Raw genomic sequence first — 18,546 nt, 5'->3', positions numbered from 1 at the left:
CCTTTCATGCATCATGGAAACCTTTGAGTTGAGATAGTAAACTATCCAAATCCTAACTGCTATATATACCCTCCTTATATCTAACACACCCCATCAACCCACACTATAGATCCTATCATGACAAACTCCAACCTTAAACAGTTACTAACTTTATCATTAACTCTCTTAGTAGTAGCAACAAAAAGTTCCACATGCACACAATCAACCACACGTGTGAAAGCCATATACTACTTAGATAACCCAACTTTCCCTCCATCTTCAATAGACACATCACTCTTCACTCACATCTTCTACGCTTTCCTCGTACCCAACAACATTACATACAAACTAGAAATTCAACAACAACAAGGTTCATCTTCTAAAGCCACGTCACTCGCAACTTTCACAAACACATGCAAAACCAAACCTTCTCCCATAACCACCCTCATTTCAATCGGAGGTGCAAATAGCAACTCCACTCTCTTCGCCTTCATCGCCTCCGACTCCACCGCACGTGCAACCTTCATCAACTCCTCGATTGAAGTCGCTCGTGCGTATGGATTCAACGGAATCGACTTCGACTGGGAGTTTCCTCAAACCGCAAAAGAAATGAACGACCTCGGAGACTTGTTTCTCCATTGGCGAAACGCGATTTCCGACGAAGCTATCTCCACCGGGAAGCCGCCGTTGCTACTCACCGCCGCGGTTTATTTCTCCGCTGCATTATTCCTCTCCGGTGAACCGCGTACGTATCCGGTTGATTCCATTAACAAAAACCTAGACTGGATCAATGTAATGAGCTACGATCTTCACGGCGCGTGGGATAACGTGACCGGAGCTCCGTCTGGAATGTTCGACCCGGAAACTAACGTGAGTGTTGTAAGCGGGTTATTTTCGTGGATCCAGACAGGGCTTTTACCCGAGAAGTTAGTTATGGGTATGCCGCTTTATGGGAAGACGTGGAAGCTTCAAGATCCGAATAAGCACGGAGTTGGAGCTCCGAGTGTTGGGCCGGGTCCTGGGGTGGATGGTGGGTTGGCGTATTTTCAAGTGTTGGATTTTAATAAGCAAACGGGTACGAAAGTGGTGCATGATAAGAAAACGGGTTCGGTTTATTCGTATAATGAGAGTTATTGGGTCGGGTATGAAGATTTGTTTACGGTTTCTATGAAGATTGGGTTTGCTCGAGCGATTAAGCTTCGTGGGTATTTCTTTTGGGTTGCGGGTTTGGATACTAGTGATTGGGAAATCTCAACTCAAGGTAAATTAAACTAATTAATTAATTATATATTAAAACCTGAAAATAAAACTCAAGGTAAATTAAACTAATTAATTAATTATATATTAAAACCTGAAAATAATACTATTTATATTTGTTCAAAATTGCTTTTCAAATTCTCTCTTTCATTGTTAATTTGTGATTAACTTTACTTTGGTTGAAAATTTTCAGCTTCAAAAGCTTGGAAGCTTGTCTAAATGAGACCTGGTGACTTGTTTATTAGAGAAGTTTGAACCTTATATTCTTCGTCATAAGTTAAATAACTTAATACACAATGCTCAAGTACATGATGGCATTGAAGACAGCACAAATGGGAAATTTTATAATTTTGTGATGAAAATTTATTCCATTTTACTTAATTCTAAGTTATGATGTAATTTATTGTAATTTATGATTTGTTGTTGTGTCCTATGTATTTTCTTTGTAAAATGTTCTTGTATTTTTTTAAGTGATTGTTTGATTGATCATCAAAGTTTAAATAACTTTGTATTTGGAGGTTGCTTTATATTTTTTTTTCCAATGATACTTCTTTTTAAGCGAAACACATAGCACAATTTCAATCGGAAATCATCTATTTTCGGTGAGTACAATAGATAATATCATGTATGCAATATAGAGCATGGGGTCATTTGATTTAAGGACTTAGTATTAACAATAGATAATATCATGTATGCAATATAGAGCATTGGGTCATTTGATTTAAGGACTTAGTATCATGTATGCAATATAGGGCACGGGGTCATTTGATTTAAGGAGTTAGTCAAGAGACCGGTTCTAATGTTTAAAAGTTCGGCCACACGTCTCTTTAACTCTCCGACACAATGATTGAAGTGAATCATCCCTTTAATATAGGAGATACAATTTACTTATATGACCATGAATACTTCATTTATTAGTTGAGAGAGTTCGGTTGGATTTACCTAGAACGTGGTTTGACACGTTCTCTTAAGAGACACAACATAGAGGGTGTGGCACAAGTTTGATCATGTGCTCATCGTGTGATCTCGCCTCTTTCTTATTCAAACATTCTTTGTGTCATTTACGAGTTGGAGAGCTGACGTGCCGTGTTTGTTTACCTTTAATGGAATTGTTTTATGATAGTTTGGCCTAATTTAAGATATTTTAGTCCATGGCCCCTCGAACACAGAGGTTGAAGGAGAGAAGTGATTAAGCGAGAATACTTTAGTCTAGAGTCTCTCAAGCACAAGGCCTGAAAGGGAAAAATGATTAAGCTAGGACGTTCTATTCTACAGTAGTCAAACACAGGGCCTGAAAGGGATTAAGCGAGAAAATTCAAGTCCAGAGTCTCCCAAGCACAAGGTGTGAAAGGGAAAAGTGGTTAAGGAAAGAGGAGCCCTTTTATAGTGATGTCGATTGATATATTATGTGGGTAGGAATTTTGGTTTTGAAATTTCAAAGAGCGTTAATGATGATTTCATTTGGATTAACAGTTAAGTTTTAGGATTAAGGATGGAATTAATGGAATAATAAGATTAAACTAGTTGGAGTGTACTTGTCATAAGTACACCATATGTGACATTGTAGTTTAGCGAATTTGAAGCAACATAATTAATGGAGAATTCAATTAGAAGTTCATTGAACTAAGGATGTTTGGAGTGTACTTGTGATAAGTACACCATATGTGACTACTTCTACCATATACAAGAAAAGTCTCAATATGATTGATATTTGAATAAGTGACGCATTTGCTTGTTCCTTTTTATGTGTATTTATAGTCATGCCTCTTCATTATTATTTTTATGATCTTGGATGTTAGGAGTGTTACATTATCATAGTCATTTAACTATATTGCTCTTTTGTTTGACTTCATAATCATTATCTTGACTCTAATGCATCACTCACAACTAATTCAACTTCTTGATTCCATATCGAGTCAGCCTTCTAGATGGGAAATCTCGCTAACATATCACCCCCCTAACGAGTATGGATCAAGGTTGACTTCACCCCGACTATGTCTATTTGTGTCCTAGCTAAGGGTTAGGTATGGAAAAAAATTTGAAATTATGTTTTTCAGAGGACAGATGTTGCATACGATATCCTAGCACCTGGTTCAACAAGTTAAATTAGAGACACCATAATTAACTAGTACAAGATGATCGAGCAGAAAAGCAATAAATAACACAATCATTTGGTAACTCAATTTGATGCAACCTCCACCTACGTATGGAGAGTTGGCTTCCAAGCCAAGAAAATAAACTCATTATTAATAGCTTAGTCCAATCAGTCTTACAAGCAACAACAAACATTATGTTGTCTTATGCCTTTCCTAACACTACCTAGTGACTTTCTATTTAGGTGTCCCTCTAAATATGATAACCCCTTCCACTTTCTCTCAAACAATAACCCGAGTGTTTGGACTTTTCAATCACTAAACCCTGGTGATAAACTTCAATCACAACTATGAGTGATGTTGAATCTTACAACTCAACTAGACAACCTAATATATCAAATTATTGAAACATAGTGGTGTACATAAAAATAATAAGGACTTTTTTGAACCCTAAACTCTATAGATCTTCAATGTATGATATGTGTCTTCCAAGCTAGAAAATAGCTCATTATATAGCATAATTCTTTTGGAATTTTCTACATGGATATTTGATTTGATTTTGCTCAGAATTGATGCAGAATTTGTTGGATATTATTTGTTCCTTAAATCTCTCCAACAAGATATGATTTGTTTCAATTTAAATTTTCATTTAAATCTGAATAAATTTTTTTCCAACTGACAAACAAATCACTTAATCATATTGTTAAATCAATAACAGTAAAATCTTCAACAAATCTTCTATAAAACATGCTCTAAAATGTAACAGTCTGACTTGTTAAGCAAAGGCTTAGATGTCATACCACATGCTCTGACATTGTGTCCAGCATGTGTCACTTTTGCAGTTCCATACAACTTAAGTAAGCTAGGTCAACTTGAACACTTTGAACACTTTTCCATGTTGTTTTGTGAAATACAATTAATCCAAAGGACTGGCTCACAAAGAACTTCAATCGATCTCCCACTTTGCCAAATTGTAACAAGACGATTCTTCAAGTTATAACATTTTGTTCAACTCTTCAAGATATATGAATTCTGATGATTATAGACTATCTTTCTTATAAGAAGAATCCAAATATTAATCTAACAATCAACAAAAAATAACAGGTATAAATATGAAATTGAGATACCCCATTTTATGATAAACTTATCATCTATTTTTGTTCCTTTAATAGGCCTAGTATTTTCGACAGTTGCAATAGCTTTTTTATTTCTTCATGTTCAAAAAAACATATTTTTAAATACAATCTTTTCAAAAAATTGAAATTTCAACTAAGTATGTTTTGATTTTCAATAATATATATTTATGTTATAAGATATCTAAATTAATTTTTCAATTTAAATAAATAAATATAAATTTGTAATATTTTGAAAAATATTTTTATAAAAATCATTTTTGAAAATATAAAAAAAAAAAATCTATTTTTTGAAACTAAAACATACAGACCACCAGAGATCTACAGTTTTGAAAGCATGCACTCAATTCAAATCCCATTATGGCCTGCTTATATTAGAGTTCTACAGAAATTGTTAGTTGACAAATAATAGGTAGAATTTAGAAGAAGTTTAAACAAACAAAACACAACAAAAGAAAATGGTTGAAACAGCCATTTGTAAAACTAGCAATCATAAAAATGTTCAACAAACAAGTGAAATGGGGGAGTCTTCTTGTCTTGGGAATGGTTTCTCTCTTCCTCTCAAGTTAGAGATTCGGCTCTTTGGGTGAATTGGTGTGTTCATCCGGTGTTGTGTTTTTGATTGTTGGTATCGGTGTTGTGTGGTCGGTTGGTTGGTTTTGTTTGGTGTGGGAATCGTCGAGGCATTTCTCTCTTGTAACTGTGGGCTAGCACCCCTTATTCTTTTTAATATACCTTCTTTGTTTATAAAAAAAAAAGTACAGGCTGACATTGTCATTGAATAATAACATATAAAATTCAAAATTTTAAAAAATAAACTTGATACAATGAAAATAACAAGGATTAATGTCACTTTACTCATGTAAAGTACGCGATTTTCGCTTTATCCCCTATCATTTATATTCTTTTATTTCTCCTTATTTCTCCTTATACGTACAAATTAAACACTAAATCTATGTAATAAATAAATAAAAATAATATAGGAGGATAACTTGTGCACTTAAGGAATAAAAAACACAGATTTTAACATTTCAAATGGGTGATCTAAATTATTTTTAAAAAGGTAAAACAAATTTCGTCTATATTAAAAGAGGTATTGTATATTTAACCCAAATAAAAATAGGACTAACTATGCGGCGCTTTAAACTTGAAGGTTTTAACAGATAATGACAAAAGGGGAACTTCAGTGCTTTAAACTTTAAGGGTCTGCTTGTTTCAATAGAAGTTCAAAAGAGAGAATTTGTGAAGAGAGAAGTTTAAAGAATCTATGTAACTTCTCCGGCTTGGAATGAGATGAAATAGGGGAGAGAGTAAAAAGTAGTGGGACCCACTCAAATATCCTTTCTCTCCAATTTTGAGAAGAAGTTGCAACGAAAAGCATATGAACGTGTAATATTTTGTTATTTTACCAATTTATCCCTTAGTCTTATAAAATCAAATTCAACTAATATTATGCTACGATAACAGTATGCTACAGCATACAATGAGAGATTGAGAAATAATTAAACTAAAATTTTGTAATTTTTTTAAAACATTATTGTGAGTTTTTTTTCTATAAGCTAATTTAATTATAATAATTAACTTAAATAAAGTAAAAGTACAACTTCACTTAAATCTTTTTAATCAAGGGTATTTTAGTATTTTTAAAAATAATACATACTTCTTTCTTCTCTATTTCTTCTATCTTTCACTCATACCAATCAACATATCAAATCACCTCTATTTCTCACTTATTTCCCTCTCTTCACATTCTTTTTCACATCTTTCTCTCTTCACACTTTCTTCTCACAACTTTAACAGATAATGACAAAAGGGGAAAAAGAACTTTAGTTGATACCTTTAGACGGACCAAAGACACATTGTAGAAAGTTTGACTCCAGAAATTGTTAACATACACAGAAGATGTGAAATAAATGGCATAACTAAACAAAAATTGCTCAAAAACAAAATCTCCGGTCTATAAACTCAAGCATCGAGATAGCTTTGACAGTTGACACTATATTGAAGTGTTGTTACACATATGATCAATCATAACAAAATTTGCAGAAAACTGCAAACAGATTACTCAACAGCCATATACAATTGTATCCGCTTCAAACTGAATTCTAGATCGGAGTTTGAGTAAATTCAAACTGAAACTCGGAGGTGATAACTATATTTCTTTTTCTTTTCCTTTCAACCATTCAACAAAATTGTCGACGATCACTGGCCAGGCTTGACTGGAATCATATTTTTGTAGGTCTGTAAAGCTTACCTGGCAGCAATAAAATGTTAACATTTTTCCTGAGTGCTACTTTTTGAATTGAAGAGCACACTAACATCACCAATTAAATTACTTTCCTAAAGTGCACAACTTATGCAAAACAGTAATACACATTATAGATAATTAGAGACATGTTTCACAACAGCAGAGACATATCATAAATATGCAGATAAGAGAGCACATGAGTTAGCAAATGAGTTATATTTATTAGAGCTCGAATCATTAGTGCTCAATTAACTAAAGAACAAGCTCAGCCTTAGACCGTGACTTGAATAACAAAAATGTTCATATTAGATAACAAAATGAGTGTAAAAAAAGAAAGCGATAAAATGGGTATAAATAATAAATATTAATAATAATAAACTATATTTCAGTTACCAAGTAAATCTTAATTCTATCTAAGGAACAATTATCCCTTTCACCTTCTTTCTCTTTTTAGTTTTTTACTATATACAAAATACACAAAATTAATGCATTTACAATTTTTCGAGAAGAGAAGTAATAAAGGGCAAGCTAAACTCAAGTTACATTTTTGTAAACAAGTCGACGCCAAGCTTTAAAATTGACTTGTTTAAATAAGTGTGTTGTGTGGGGGGGATTTCTCTTTCCTTTTTTCACAACATGTCAAGCCAAACATTCAACTTGACTTATTTTTCCCATACAAATTTTATTGAAGTGTAAATAATTTAAAAATATATGAATATTTTTAGCTTATTTTACGATTGAAAAAGTTAGATTTTAGACCTAACTGGATCCCTAAAAACTGACAAAACCAACATGTAAGGAGGGGACCATCTAGATTTTATAAGCTTTGAAGAGTCCTTTTCTCAAACCTATGTGTAACTTGGGTTTTTTCAAACACCCCCCAAGCATCCAGCAATATTGTGTTTCGTACTGTGGACAAGTCTAAGATAAGCTTTGATACTATTTTAGGTTTTGGACCTTTTAGAGGAAAAAATACGGTAAACTCTAAATTCACAAATCACAATTTTTGTATAAGTAAACCACACATAATAGGCAAAATAAGGTGAATTACTCATTATGCATCTTCCATTAAACAACATATAATATAATCCTAGTCATCATCAAAGCCAATAACAAATCGAAAGGAGATGTGAACAAACACTCCTCTTCCTAGAAAGAATTTTACTCTAGCGGATTAGACCATCAATTTTACAATAAGTCATAGTTTTGCCAAAAATTAACTATTAACTCAGACTCAGTGGACCATAATCAGATAAAAGCGCAACCAGAAGTGAAAAATGTACAAGATATAAAATATTTCAAAGGGTAAGATTAAAAAAATGAGTGTTACCTCTTTAAAAAACCGATAAAAACTTATCCAGTGATCCCTGCTAAGCGCTCTGTAGTCATTTTGGATCTGCCAAGAAAAACCCAACCATCAGAAAACAGTTATATGAATATGGTTTTAAAATTAAAATTCTTTAATTAAAACTTTCCGCCCAAACAACACAATTTTCGAGTGCATAATACACAGGGTAGTTGGAAAATTTTCTTCCATCACTTGATTTCAAAGTAGATACCTTCCAAAGAAAAATATTTCAAAGAGGTAACCAACTTTGTATCATGAACAACACAATAAGCAAAACAGTATGCATACGAATGGCCACAAATATGGAAAATAACTAATACAAGAAAATAACAAATTGACATTCTTCATAATCTAACATGTTTGTGCTGGACATCAGTGAATGCCTCTGTTATTCCCAATTACATACAACTTAAAAGATCACACACAGAGCTGAGCAGCATAAAGTTGCAACAGAGGATTCAACAAAATAAATACAAACACCTACTCACCTTTAGATACTCTGTTAGTAAATTGACTTGAGAAGGGAATTCAGATCCCAGAATAATAGTTAACAGCTCACATATGGTCTCAATATCTATGCTCCTTTGCTTATCCTCTGCAAGTATTAAACAATGTTCAAACAGATTCAGAGTGACAAGCAAAAACATCAAGGCGAAAATATAATTGTAGATCACAACAAATCTGGATTATAGTTGTAAAATAAACCCACCAATACTAAGCTTACCTGTGAGGCAGTATTGAAATGCATAGGAATAAAAATCCTCAAAGCATTCTGGACCTGTCACCTACCCAAGACACAAGGGAAACAAATTGCATCAAAAACATTCTTAAGGACATCCGTAATAAATGGCTAGTCTCAACAAGAACACGGTGACTTAATTAAGTATTTTATAACCGAGAAAGGAAGAAACCTCTTTCTTCAGTCCATTTATTGCTTTTTTTAATTTTGGGAGTGTGTCAGCCCCTAAAGATTTGAGACCTTTTCGCCATTCGTCCTATTCAGAGAAAGAAAGACCTGTGAGCAGGACATATCGAAAACCAAGTATTTTACACAATATCAAGTTACCGATTTCACTTATATCGATTCTGTTGTTAACTACTAAGAAATTAAATTAACAAATGAGAAATGGAACCACTCCTCATCTTGGACTCACACATGCAGACACACACAGTTTAACCCATTGCATGCCAAAATCACTCTTACACCATTGAATAACTTTACACTGCTTAAAAGATTTAGAGCTGGATTCAGAGTTCATGGATACAAAATTACTCAGTACTTCATCAATATAAATCAAGATTAACTTGATATATACTTATAAATTATATGAAAACAAGAATCATTTGATTAGAACATTACAATTATACAATATTCCAAGACTTAGCCAAAAATATTCATGCCAGTGGAATAATAGGTAGTAATAGTTCAACAGTCAGATCAATAAAAAGCACTGTGTGTGTGTGTGTGTGTGTGAATATATACGATAAAACATATAAGTATTAGGCAATGCAATCCATAACAAGCATGAAAATGATCACATTTGAGAAGTGTTGTCAATTGCAGATCAAAGAAAATAGCAATTTGTTCAAAATCTGATATGCTTCAAAGGCTATATCGCCACAATAGTCCAGTTTTGACAATATAATTTGTTCAAATTTCACTATGCCGTAACACTGCAATTTGGCAACACTGCACATGAGTGTGTTTCATTGAAAAGAAAATGGGGAATAAACAGTGCATGCATACTTGTATATCTCAATATTTTAAGTGCTATATTACTAAAAAAAAGATTGTGAAACAATATTTTCTCTACCAACCTTAGAAAAATAACCCTGCTTTTCGGCTTTCAGTTTCCTGATAAGAAAGACATCAATTACAACCAATCAAATATCAATTAAAGGTAAAAGAGAAAAGAAAAAAAAAAAAGAAGCACAGTCAAATATCTACCAAGCAAGTATCAGCATTCTAACATCGGTATGGTCCACATTAACATCTTTACAAAGTGCTTCAATCCCATCTGGGCTGGCCAACAAAACAAAAAGTATAAAGAATTGCAACAACAACAACAACAGTCACATAAGCATAACAAATACGAATAGAAAACAGAATGCCACAATTTCGAATCTTGAAATTTAAAGTGTCCGGCAATTTAATATTTCGTATATTTTGGACAAGGTTTTAAATAACCTAGTCCAAAATATTTCGGTCAACACAAGTGTTACAATCCTGATTGCGGTCATCGTAGTGTGAATTAACCATAATGATAATAATAACAACATACTTACTCAATCAAACCCATTGATTTATTTGCATACAACCCAAACAGGTTATCTATTCGTTCAAATTGCTTTGTAGTTGTTCTCTTCGGCTCTGAATAATAATAGCAAGAAATCAAAGAACTAATCAATTATTACTCCAAAGAAATCGAAATAAAACACAATCAGCATAATAAAAAAAACGATTCCACTATAATATCAATACATAATACTAGATCAAGCAAGATCGAAATTCTTGAAATTCATCGCAAGAAAATCATAATCGCGAAATTAAGATTAATTGAATTAAATTAATAAGTGCTTATCGTGATTGTTTCTGATTGGTGATAACGAAAAGCAATGAGAAAAGAGGAAACAAGAAAGTGAAGAACCGGTACGAATAGAAGAATCGACGTCAGAAGAAGTGATTGGTGGGACCGCTTTTCGTTTGGGACGAGGCATCTTGGTCGCGGAGTGAAAAATTGATAACCGAACAATGTTGAATCGATGAGTGTTGATGCGCAGAAAGAAGAAACCCTAATCAGTGAAGATGGTGGTGATATGAAGAGGAGGAAGGAGAATCGAGTTTGTAGAAATTAGAATGAAGGTTTAACTGGGGTTTTATTTGCTTTGCCGTTGGTTTTTTTTTTTCAATTGCCCCCTGATAATAATTATTAATTATTTATTATAATAGATTTGTTTTGGGAAATTTTATTTTCTTTTATTCTATTCACTTAACAAACCCGAGAATACGCACATATTCTGAAATGGTATACACATTTGTTTATAAAATATTTAAATAAAAGATTTAAAAATATTTAAATTATTAATAAATTTTTCATATAAACAAATATCTAAATCAATATTAAATTTTTTTACTTATATTAATTTTGGATCATAAATATTTGAATCATAAATATCATCTTTCGTATATAAAAATATTTAAATTAATAATAATTTTTTTCCGTATATAAATATTATTTATGTTTAGGTATCATTTACAAAAATATCTGAATCAATAGTAAATAATCGTATATAAAAATATTTAGATCAATAATAGATTTTTTTTGTATACAAATATTATTTATGTTTAGGTATCATTTACAAAAATAACTGGATCAATATTAAATTTTCGTATACAAAAATATTTAGATTAATAATAGATTTTTTCCATATATCATTTTTGGATCATAAATACCATCTTTCGTATATTAAAATATTTAGATCAATAATAGTTTTTTTCCCATATACAAATATTATTTATATTTAAGTATCATTTACAAAAATATTTAGATCAATAATAGATTTTTTCCGTACATAAAAATAACACCGTTTATAAAAATACATGGATCAAATATATTTTATCTCGTACACAAATTTTTTTTTGTAGACATCATTTATAAAAATATTTAGATTAATAATAGAATTTGACTTTGATCCAAAACAAACATTTAACACATAATTAGACTAATAACATATATTTTAGAAACTAATTTACTTATGAATTAAAAAAGAGAATAATAATCATGCACCGAAAATGTATAATTATTTTACACATGCAAAAAGTAAATTTTGGACACAAAATACCCTCAAAATAGAACAATTTAGTTGCAAAAGTACAATTTAGTAGGGGTGGACAATCGGACACCATTCGAAGAAATCCGACCGAACCCGATCGTGTTTTCGTCAACGGATCGGACAACTTCGGTTTGCGGGTATGTTTGTGGCAATTGATTGGATACTGTTGGGTGAAGACGATCGGATTCGGGGATGAATTTGGGACCCGTCAGAATCCGGAACCGACCGAAAATACTAGTATATTCTGAATTTGGGCCTGATACTAGTTAGAACCAACTTGGCCCAAGTTAAGTGTGATATTCATAAGAGTTGTATTTGGGATTAGGGTTAACTTTGTCTCAGAGCTTCCTCACTTCCTCGCCGCTCTGCCTCCACGATTCTTCATCCTTCACCGTTCACCATCATCCTCTCATCGTTCCAAGCTTCAAGCTACGACTATCATCGTCATCTCTCACCGTATATCTCTCGGTGGTAAGTCTTGCTCTCTCCCACTCGTTGTTCTCTCTTTCTCTCTCTCTCTCTCTCTCTCTCTCTCTTTCTCTCTCTCTCTCTCTTCCACTCGATGTTTTCTCTCTCTCATCGTCATCTCTCACCACCATAATATCTAGTTATAGTTTTGATTGATGTGGTTTTTTTTGTGTAAATTTCTGAAAGGACTCGTAGAATGCAAGGAGCTGGAAATTTCTGAAAGGATTTAGGTTTGAAGATATGGAAGGACTTGGAGAAATGCAAGTAGATGGAAATTTGAAAAATAACGGTAACTATATTATGTTTCTGAACTTGTTTAATCATGTATTGTGAGTTATAGAACATGTATTTGTGATATTGAGTTATGGAACATGTATAAGTAGATGAACATGCATAAGTTTCTGTTATTTTAAGTTTATGGTAGTATTATTTTGTTAATCTTTATGTATGCAAGTTATGAATCTATTTGTGTGAGAATTTACCTACATTTACAAATATGTACAAATCTACTTTGTCACTGTGTGTTTATTTGTGACAGTATGAATCTGTTACAGGTTGGATGTTATGTTACAACTTGTTTGTATGCTAGTAATATACAGCTTGTAACAGTATGTATAAGAAGGGTGAACTGTTTTTGAAAGATTTGTTTTTTCATGTTCATATATATAGATAAATATTAATGGTGATGCAGCAAGATCTTTCGCACAGCTTGTTTTTTCATGGTTAATTGTTTCATTGGTTGCTCATTTGTTAATCTTTCGCAAGATTTTTAATAATTAATTACTCATTGTTTTAGTTATGGAGCAAGAAACTCAAACAACAACAGCACTTATTGAACCAACTGCAAATCATCCTCATATTGGTCGAAAGAAAAGAAGAGCTAATGCAAATGCTATTAGAAAGAGGTCTGAGGTATGGGACCACTTTAACCTTATTCCTAATAGTGATCCCGCTACTGCGGCATGTAAGTATTGTCATCAAAAGTACATGTGTGACTATAAAAAAATGGAACATCAAACTTAAAGAGTCACATGAAAACATGTCCTAAGTATCCGTTGAACCTGTCAACCGACCCTACCCAAACCATATTGACGTTTTCAATAACTCAGGGAGTTGGGTTGGTTCCAACAAGTTCTAAGTTTGATCCTTTATGTTGTAGAAAGGGGTTGGCTTATTTTATAATTTTAGATGAAAAGCCATTTATTACAGTTGAAGGAGAGGGATTCAAGTACTTTTGTAAGCAAATGCAGCCCCAATTTACAATACCATCAAGGAGAACAATAGCTAGAGATTGTTTTCAATTATATCTTGATGAGAAAGTGAGGTTGAGAGCGTTATTTAAGTCTAATTGTAGTATGGTGGCAATTACAACGGATTGTTAGACTTTCATTCAAAATCTAAACTATCTAACCCTCACTGCCCATTTTGTAGATAGGGATTGGCAATTGTTGAAGCGGTAAAGCGGCAAGCAACAAAAGATTTGGAAATATTTATCCGGGAATTATCGTGTCCACAGAGATTGGTGATACCGAACTGCCGTTCGACGGATTCTTAGTTCTTGAGTTCGGGTTAAATGGGTTGAAAGTAAACAAGGAAAATATAACATATGAACATAAAATAAATTCATTCTTGATAGAGAATAGCTTATCTGGTTTGAATCTAAACTACTCCTCAAAAACTTAGATTTATCACTCCGCCGTACTCAATCTACAATACTCGTCAGAATCACCACATATCCCTCACATCAATGTCCATTTCTGCAACATCGACGGAAATTCAACTATATTGCTCTTTCGACGATGTCTCAACCGATCAAACAACACAGAGACATTAAACTCAGATATTATGTGGATGTTAACCCCAATCCTATGTCTAGAATCAAAAGCTAACAGATATCCCCCTAATCAAGATTTGTGATGTCTATGTCTACAACAACATAAATCCAGAGCATTTAAGCAAAAAGATCAAGGAAACACCGATTGAGATTTGTAAAGCAAATATATTATACAACTAGTACAAAGAGTAACAAACATCCATGTGTTTAGAGTAAACTTACAAACAAACCCAACAAAAGTGGTTACAAAGAGAAGAGGAGGAGAAGAAAACCAAATCTTTCGCGGTGTCAATCACGATCAATCGAGCTCCCGACCAAGAATCTTCCGATTACAAGCCACAAATGTTGTTTTCTAAGCTCAATCTACCAAAAATTGAAGGTTGATGAGTTGGGGTTCAAAAATACCCAAAACATACCTAAAAAATATGATTTTACAACATATATACCAAAACTGAAGTCGCAGACCGCGCTAAGCGCGCCCACCGCGCTAAGCGGGCTGCTTTTTATTTTTCTTAGACCGCGCTTAGCGCCAAAAACCCGCGCTAAGCGCCCAACTTTCTGCCAAATGGGTCAAAAATGCTCCCAGGCCGCGCTTAGCGCGCTCAACAGAACAACAAATCTTGTTTTGGTCATATCTTGAGAACCGTAACTCTGATTTGCGCCCGGTTCGAAGCGTTGGAAAGCTTATTCCATGCTCTATCTAACAATGAACAAATTGCAACCAAATTGATGATTTATTATTCTTTGGTTTTGAGCTTTATTCGCCGAATGAATTGATTTCGCCGCTCAAAATCGCGCGTTTGAAGCCGTGTCTTCGCCACGTTATTGCTCATGCTCCAAATACGCCTCAATACCTACAAAATTAATAGAAAACTATCAAAAAGTATAAAAGTATATGAAAATACATCTATTCACAAAGTATACGTTTTTATACACAAAACGGGGTATTATTCGAACGGTATTAACAAAAAGTATCGATAAGTGCCACTATTTACAAACACAAAATAACTACATTTTGGCACTTAACAACTCTCCCCAACTTGAATTTGTTTGTCCTCAAACAAGGCCAAACACTCAAAGAATCAAAAGTAAAAACCCAAAGAATCAAGAATCAATACAGTTTAGAAAACGAAACAATTGCACAGTTCAAACCAAAAACGTACAAATCAAAGTAAATACTTACCACAATCCTACAACGACACATGAAAATGAAACCAATCCTAAGTACAATAATCATACAAAACATTCTAAACAAAAACAAGCTCAATAATGAATCACGCCTAGCAAAAATTCATCGGTAGATGAAAAACACCGAAAGGTGAGGACTTTGACACACACCCGACAAACTTGCAAACAATAGACAAAATTATGCATTCATCCAAAAATAGTATTGAAAATGCAACGGCACGAATCACAAGGGCTTTAAAGGTTGTAATGTGGCTCGGTTAACAAACAAGCGATAAGTCCTAAAGCTAATCGAAACAAAAACTTGCCTAAACCTAAGGGAGTAATTACTTCCACAAAGTTCCAAACAAAGGAATTTCAATCAAACTTTCTTTTTCATCACATGTTTCACACCAAACCCAATACTTATTAGCACAATCTTATTCCCAACTCTTTTTGTTATTTTCTTTTTCAAACTTTTTCTCTTTTTTTCTTTCTTTTTCTTTTCTTTCTTTCTCACATTTTTTCTTTTTCTTTTTCTTTTTCTTCTCTTAACCTCACATCAATCACAACATAAGCAAGCAAAACATCCTCTCCCCAACTTGAATACAACTATCATCATAATAAGAATACTCCCTACTTTCTAAGGCAAGGTAAAAATTCAAACTATAAATCATAGTTGAGGGTTCAAGAAACAAAGAATCAACATCCAAACATAATTGAAAACCAAACGCTCATAGACAAGCATTAAGCAAAAACAATATGGATATTGACAAAAAGGCTCAAAGGGGGTTACTAATGCTCACACACTCACAAGGTGAATTGATATTTAGCTATGGTAGTTGTGCTCAAAATCAAACAAGTGCCTTGATCACTTTCGTGCAGTCACAAAATCAATACAAATGACAGATTAAACATAATAATATCCATTTAAAACAAGAAATGTCGGTCACTCGCATATATACATAATGGAAAGCCACCTCACATTTATGGTAAAAAGGGTAAACTAATTGTGATTCAAGTCATGAGCAAGTTATGCAAAAAGAATGAATAGTATGAAAATTATACAAATGAAAAGTCTCCTAAACATGTTATGCTATAGAAAGCGATAAACGAGTACCTTGCTATGTACAAATTCGAACAATATCATTACCGCACAACCGGCATGTTGAATCTATTAAAATCGGAGAATTACCAGATGCGACTTCAAGTAATCGGGCCAAAATTTGAGTCAAAACACAAACGAAAGTATTAAAAATATAAGTATAAAATTGTAAACTATAAAGCCTTGGTGTAAGTGGGAAAAAGGCGAGCCAAATGAATCATTAAAAAGAATTCATTGACCAAAAGCTACAGACCGCGCTAAGCGCGGTCTAGTGCGCTAAGCGCGCTACACCAGAAAGACAAAAACCAGTGCAACTAAACAGAAATTCCAGTGTGCCTCCACTTAACACCTACACTACTCATTTACAAAAAATTACAGAAAAATAAAATCGTTGGGGTGCCTCCCAACAAGCACTTGTTTTACGTCGTAAGCTCGACGCCTTTATTGTGCACGGTAGTAACTTCCTCTACGATACGTCAACGCTCTCGCCTCAATGCAACCTAAAGAAAGTGGCCTAAGCATACACTAACAAACATTACGAAACAAGAGAATATACAACAACACGTATTAACAAACACGTAACGACAAGTAAAAACACAATTTTTACAAAAGTTTGGTGAAATTAACTAAACAAGTTGAAAAGTGAAGATTTGAAATTAAAGAACTATCCGAGTTCAACTTGTTTAATAAGTCCACCAAACAAAATTAAAACATGTATCTATACAATAAACTATACAAAAGTATACAAGTATAAGAAAATTCACAAATATACGATATTCACAAAACTCAAAAACAAAAAAACTATCGCAATGCGAATTCAATAAAAACACCAATCCCCGGCAACGGCGCCATTTTGTTGAAGCGGTAAAGCGGCAAGCAACAAAAGATTTGGAAATATTTATCCGGGAATTATCGTGTCCACAGAGATTGGTGATACCGAACTGCCGTTCGACGGATTCTTAGTTCTTGAGTTCGGGTTAAATGGGTTGAAAGTAAACAAGGAAAATATAACATATGAACATAAAATAAATTCATTCTTGATAGAGAATAGCTTATCTGGTTTGAATCTAAACTACTCCTCACAAACTTAGATTTATCACTCCGCCGTACTCAATCTACAATACTCGTCAGAATCACCACATATCCCTCACATCAATGTCCATTTCTGCAACATCGACGGAAATTCAATTATATTGCTCTTTCGACGATGTCTCAACCGATCAAACAACACAGAGACATTAAACTCAGATATTATGTGGATGTTAACCCCAATCCTATGTCTAGAATCAAAAGCTAACAGATATCCCCCTAATCAAGATTTGTGATGTCTATGTCTACAACAACATAAATCCAGAGCATTTAAGCAAAAAGATCAAGGAAACACCGATTAAGATTTGTAAAGCAAATATATTATACAACTAGTACAAAGAGTAACAAACATCCATGTATTTAGAGTAAACTTACAAACAAACCCAACAAAAGTGGTTACAAAGAGAAGAGGAGGAGAAGAAAACCAAATCTTTCGCGGTGTCAATCACGATCAATCGAGCTCCCAACCAAGAATCTTCCGATTACAAGCCACAAATGTTGTTTTCTAAGCTCAATCTACCAAAAATTGAAGGTTGATGAGTTGGGGTTCAAAAATACCCAAAACATACCTAAAAAATATGATTTTACAACATATATACCAAAACTGAAGTCGCAGACCGCGCTAAGCGCGCCCACCGCGCTAAGCGGGCTGCTTTTTATTTTTCTTAGACCGCCAGACCGCGCTTAGTGCCAAAAACACGTGCTAAGCGCCCAACTTTCTGCCAAATGGGTCAAAAATGCTCCCAGGCCGCGCTTAGCACGGTCAAGCCCGCTTAGCGCGCTCAATAGAACAGCAAATCTTGTTTTGGTCATATCTTGAGAACCGTAACTCTGATTTGCGCCCGGTTCGAAGCTTTGGAAAGCTTATTCCATGCTCTATCTAACAATGAACAAATTGCAACCAAATTGATGATTTATTATTCTTTGGTTTTGAGCTTTATTCGCCGAATGAATTGATTTCACCGCTCAAAATCGCGCGTTTGAAGCCGTGTCT

At 33.6% G+C, this 18,546-nt stretch overlaps 2 protein-coding genes across 3 annotated transcripts; one reads left to right on the top strand and one right to left on the bottom strand.

Moving 5' to 3' along the window:
- Nucleotides 1–1,775, top strand: LOC131633027 (nod factor hydrolase protein 1-like). Its single transcript, XM_058903735.1, has 2 exons — nucleotides 1–1,240; nucleotides 1,430–1,775. The coding sequence occupies exons 1-2, from the start codon at nucleotides 118–120 to the stop codon at nucleotides 1,453–1,455; spliced, it is 1,149 nt and encodes a 382-aa protein (XP_058759718.1). The 5' UTR covers nucleotides 1–117; the 3' UTR covers nucleotides 1,456–1,775.
- A 4,620-nt stretch (nucleotides 1,776–6,395) lies between these two features.
- On the bottom strand, nucleotides 6,396–10,943 carry LOC131633026 (uncharacterized). Of its 2 annotated transcripts, none has more exons than XM_058903734.1 (9): nucleotides 10,713–10,943; nucleotides 10,345–10,429; nucleotides 10,007–10,081; nucleotides 9,877–9,913; nucleotides 8,970–9,053; nucleotides 8,783–8,843; nucleotides 8,547–8,653; nucleotides 8,041–8,106; nucleotides 6,396–6,716 (listed from the first exon to the last, which is right to left on the bottom strand). In XM_058903734.1, the coding sequence occupies exons 1-9, from the start codon at nucleotides 10,774–10,776 to the stop codon at nucleotides 6,615–6,617; spliced, it is 681 nt and encodes a 226-aa protein (XP_058759717.1). In that variant the 5' UTR covers nucleotides 10,777–10,943; the 3' UTR covers nucleotides 6,396–6,614. The 2 variants fall into 2 exon arrangements, with proteins under 2 accessions (XP_058759717.1, XP_058759716.1); XM_058903733.1 differs by having other exon boundaries at nucleotides 10,707–10,940.
- Nucleotides 10,944–18,546: the final 7,603 nt, after the last annotated feature.

Source organism: Vicia villosa, unplaced genomic scaffold (genome assembly GCF_029867415.1).
Source record: "Vicia villosa cultivar HV-30 ecotype Madison, WI unplaced genomic scaffold, Vvil1.0 ctg.001063F_1_1, whole genome shotgun sequence".
NCBI classification, from domain to species: domain Eukaryota; kingdom Viridiplantae; phylum Streptophyta; class Magnoliopsida; order Fabales; family Fabaceae; genus Vicia; species Vicia villosa.
Note: the sequence above shows the minus strand (reverse complement) of the source record. Positions and strands in the feature narration are given on the sequence as shown.

Bases quoted from the DNA above. Each gene is read 5' to 3' on its own strand.
- LOC131633026 (XM_058903733.1), bottom strand. From the start codon at position 10,776: ATGCCTCGTCCCAAACGAAAAGCGGTCCCACCAATCACTTCTTCTGAC. The intron at 9,054-9,876 runs GTTGGTAGAGAA...TTCTCTGAATAG, and splicing joins AGCAGGGTTATTTTTCTAAG to GACGAATGGCGAAAAGGTCT. The intron at 8,844-8,969 runs GTTTCTTCCTTT...TGTCTTGGGTAG, and splicing joins TAAATGGACTGAAGAAAGAG to GTGACAGGTCCAGAATGCTT.
- LOC131633027 (XM_058903735.1), top strand. From the start codon at position 118: ATGACAAACTCCAACCTTAAACAGTTACTAACTTTATCATTAACTCTC. The intron at 1,241-1,429 runs GTAAATTAAACT...GAAAATTTTCAG, and splicing joins TTGGGAAATCTCAACTCAAG to CTTCAAAAGCTTGGAAGCTT.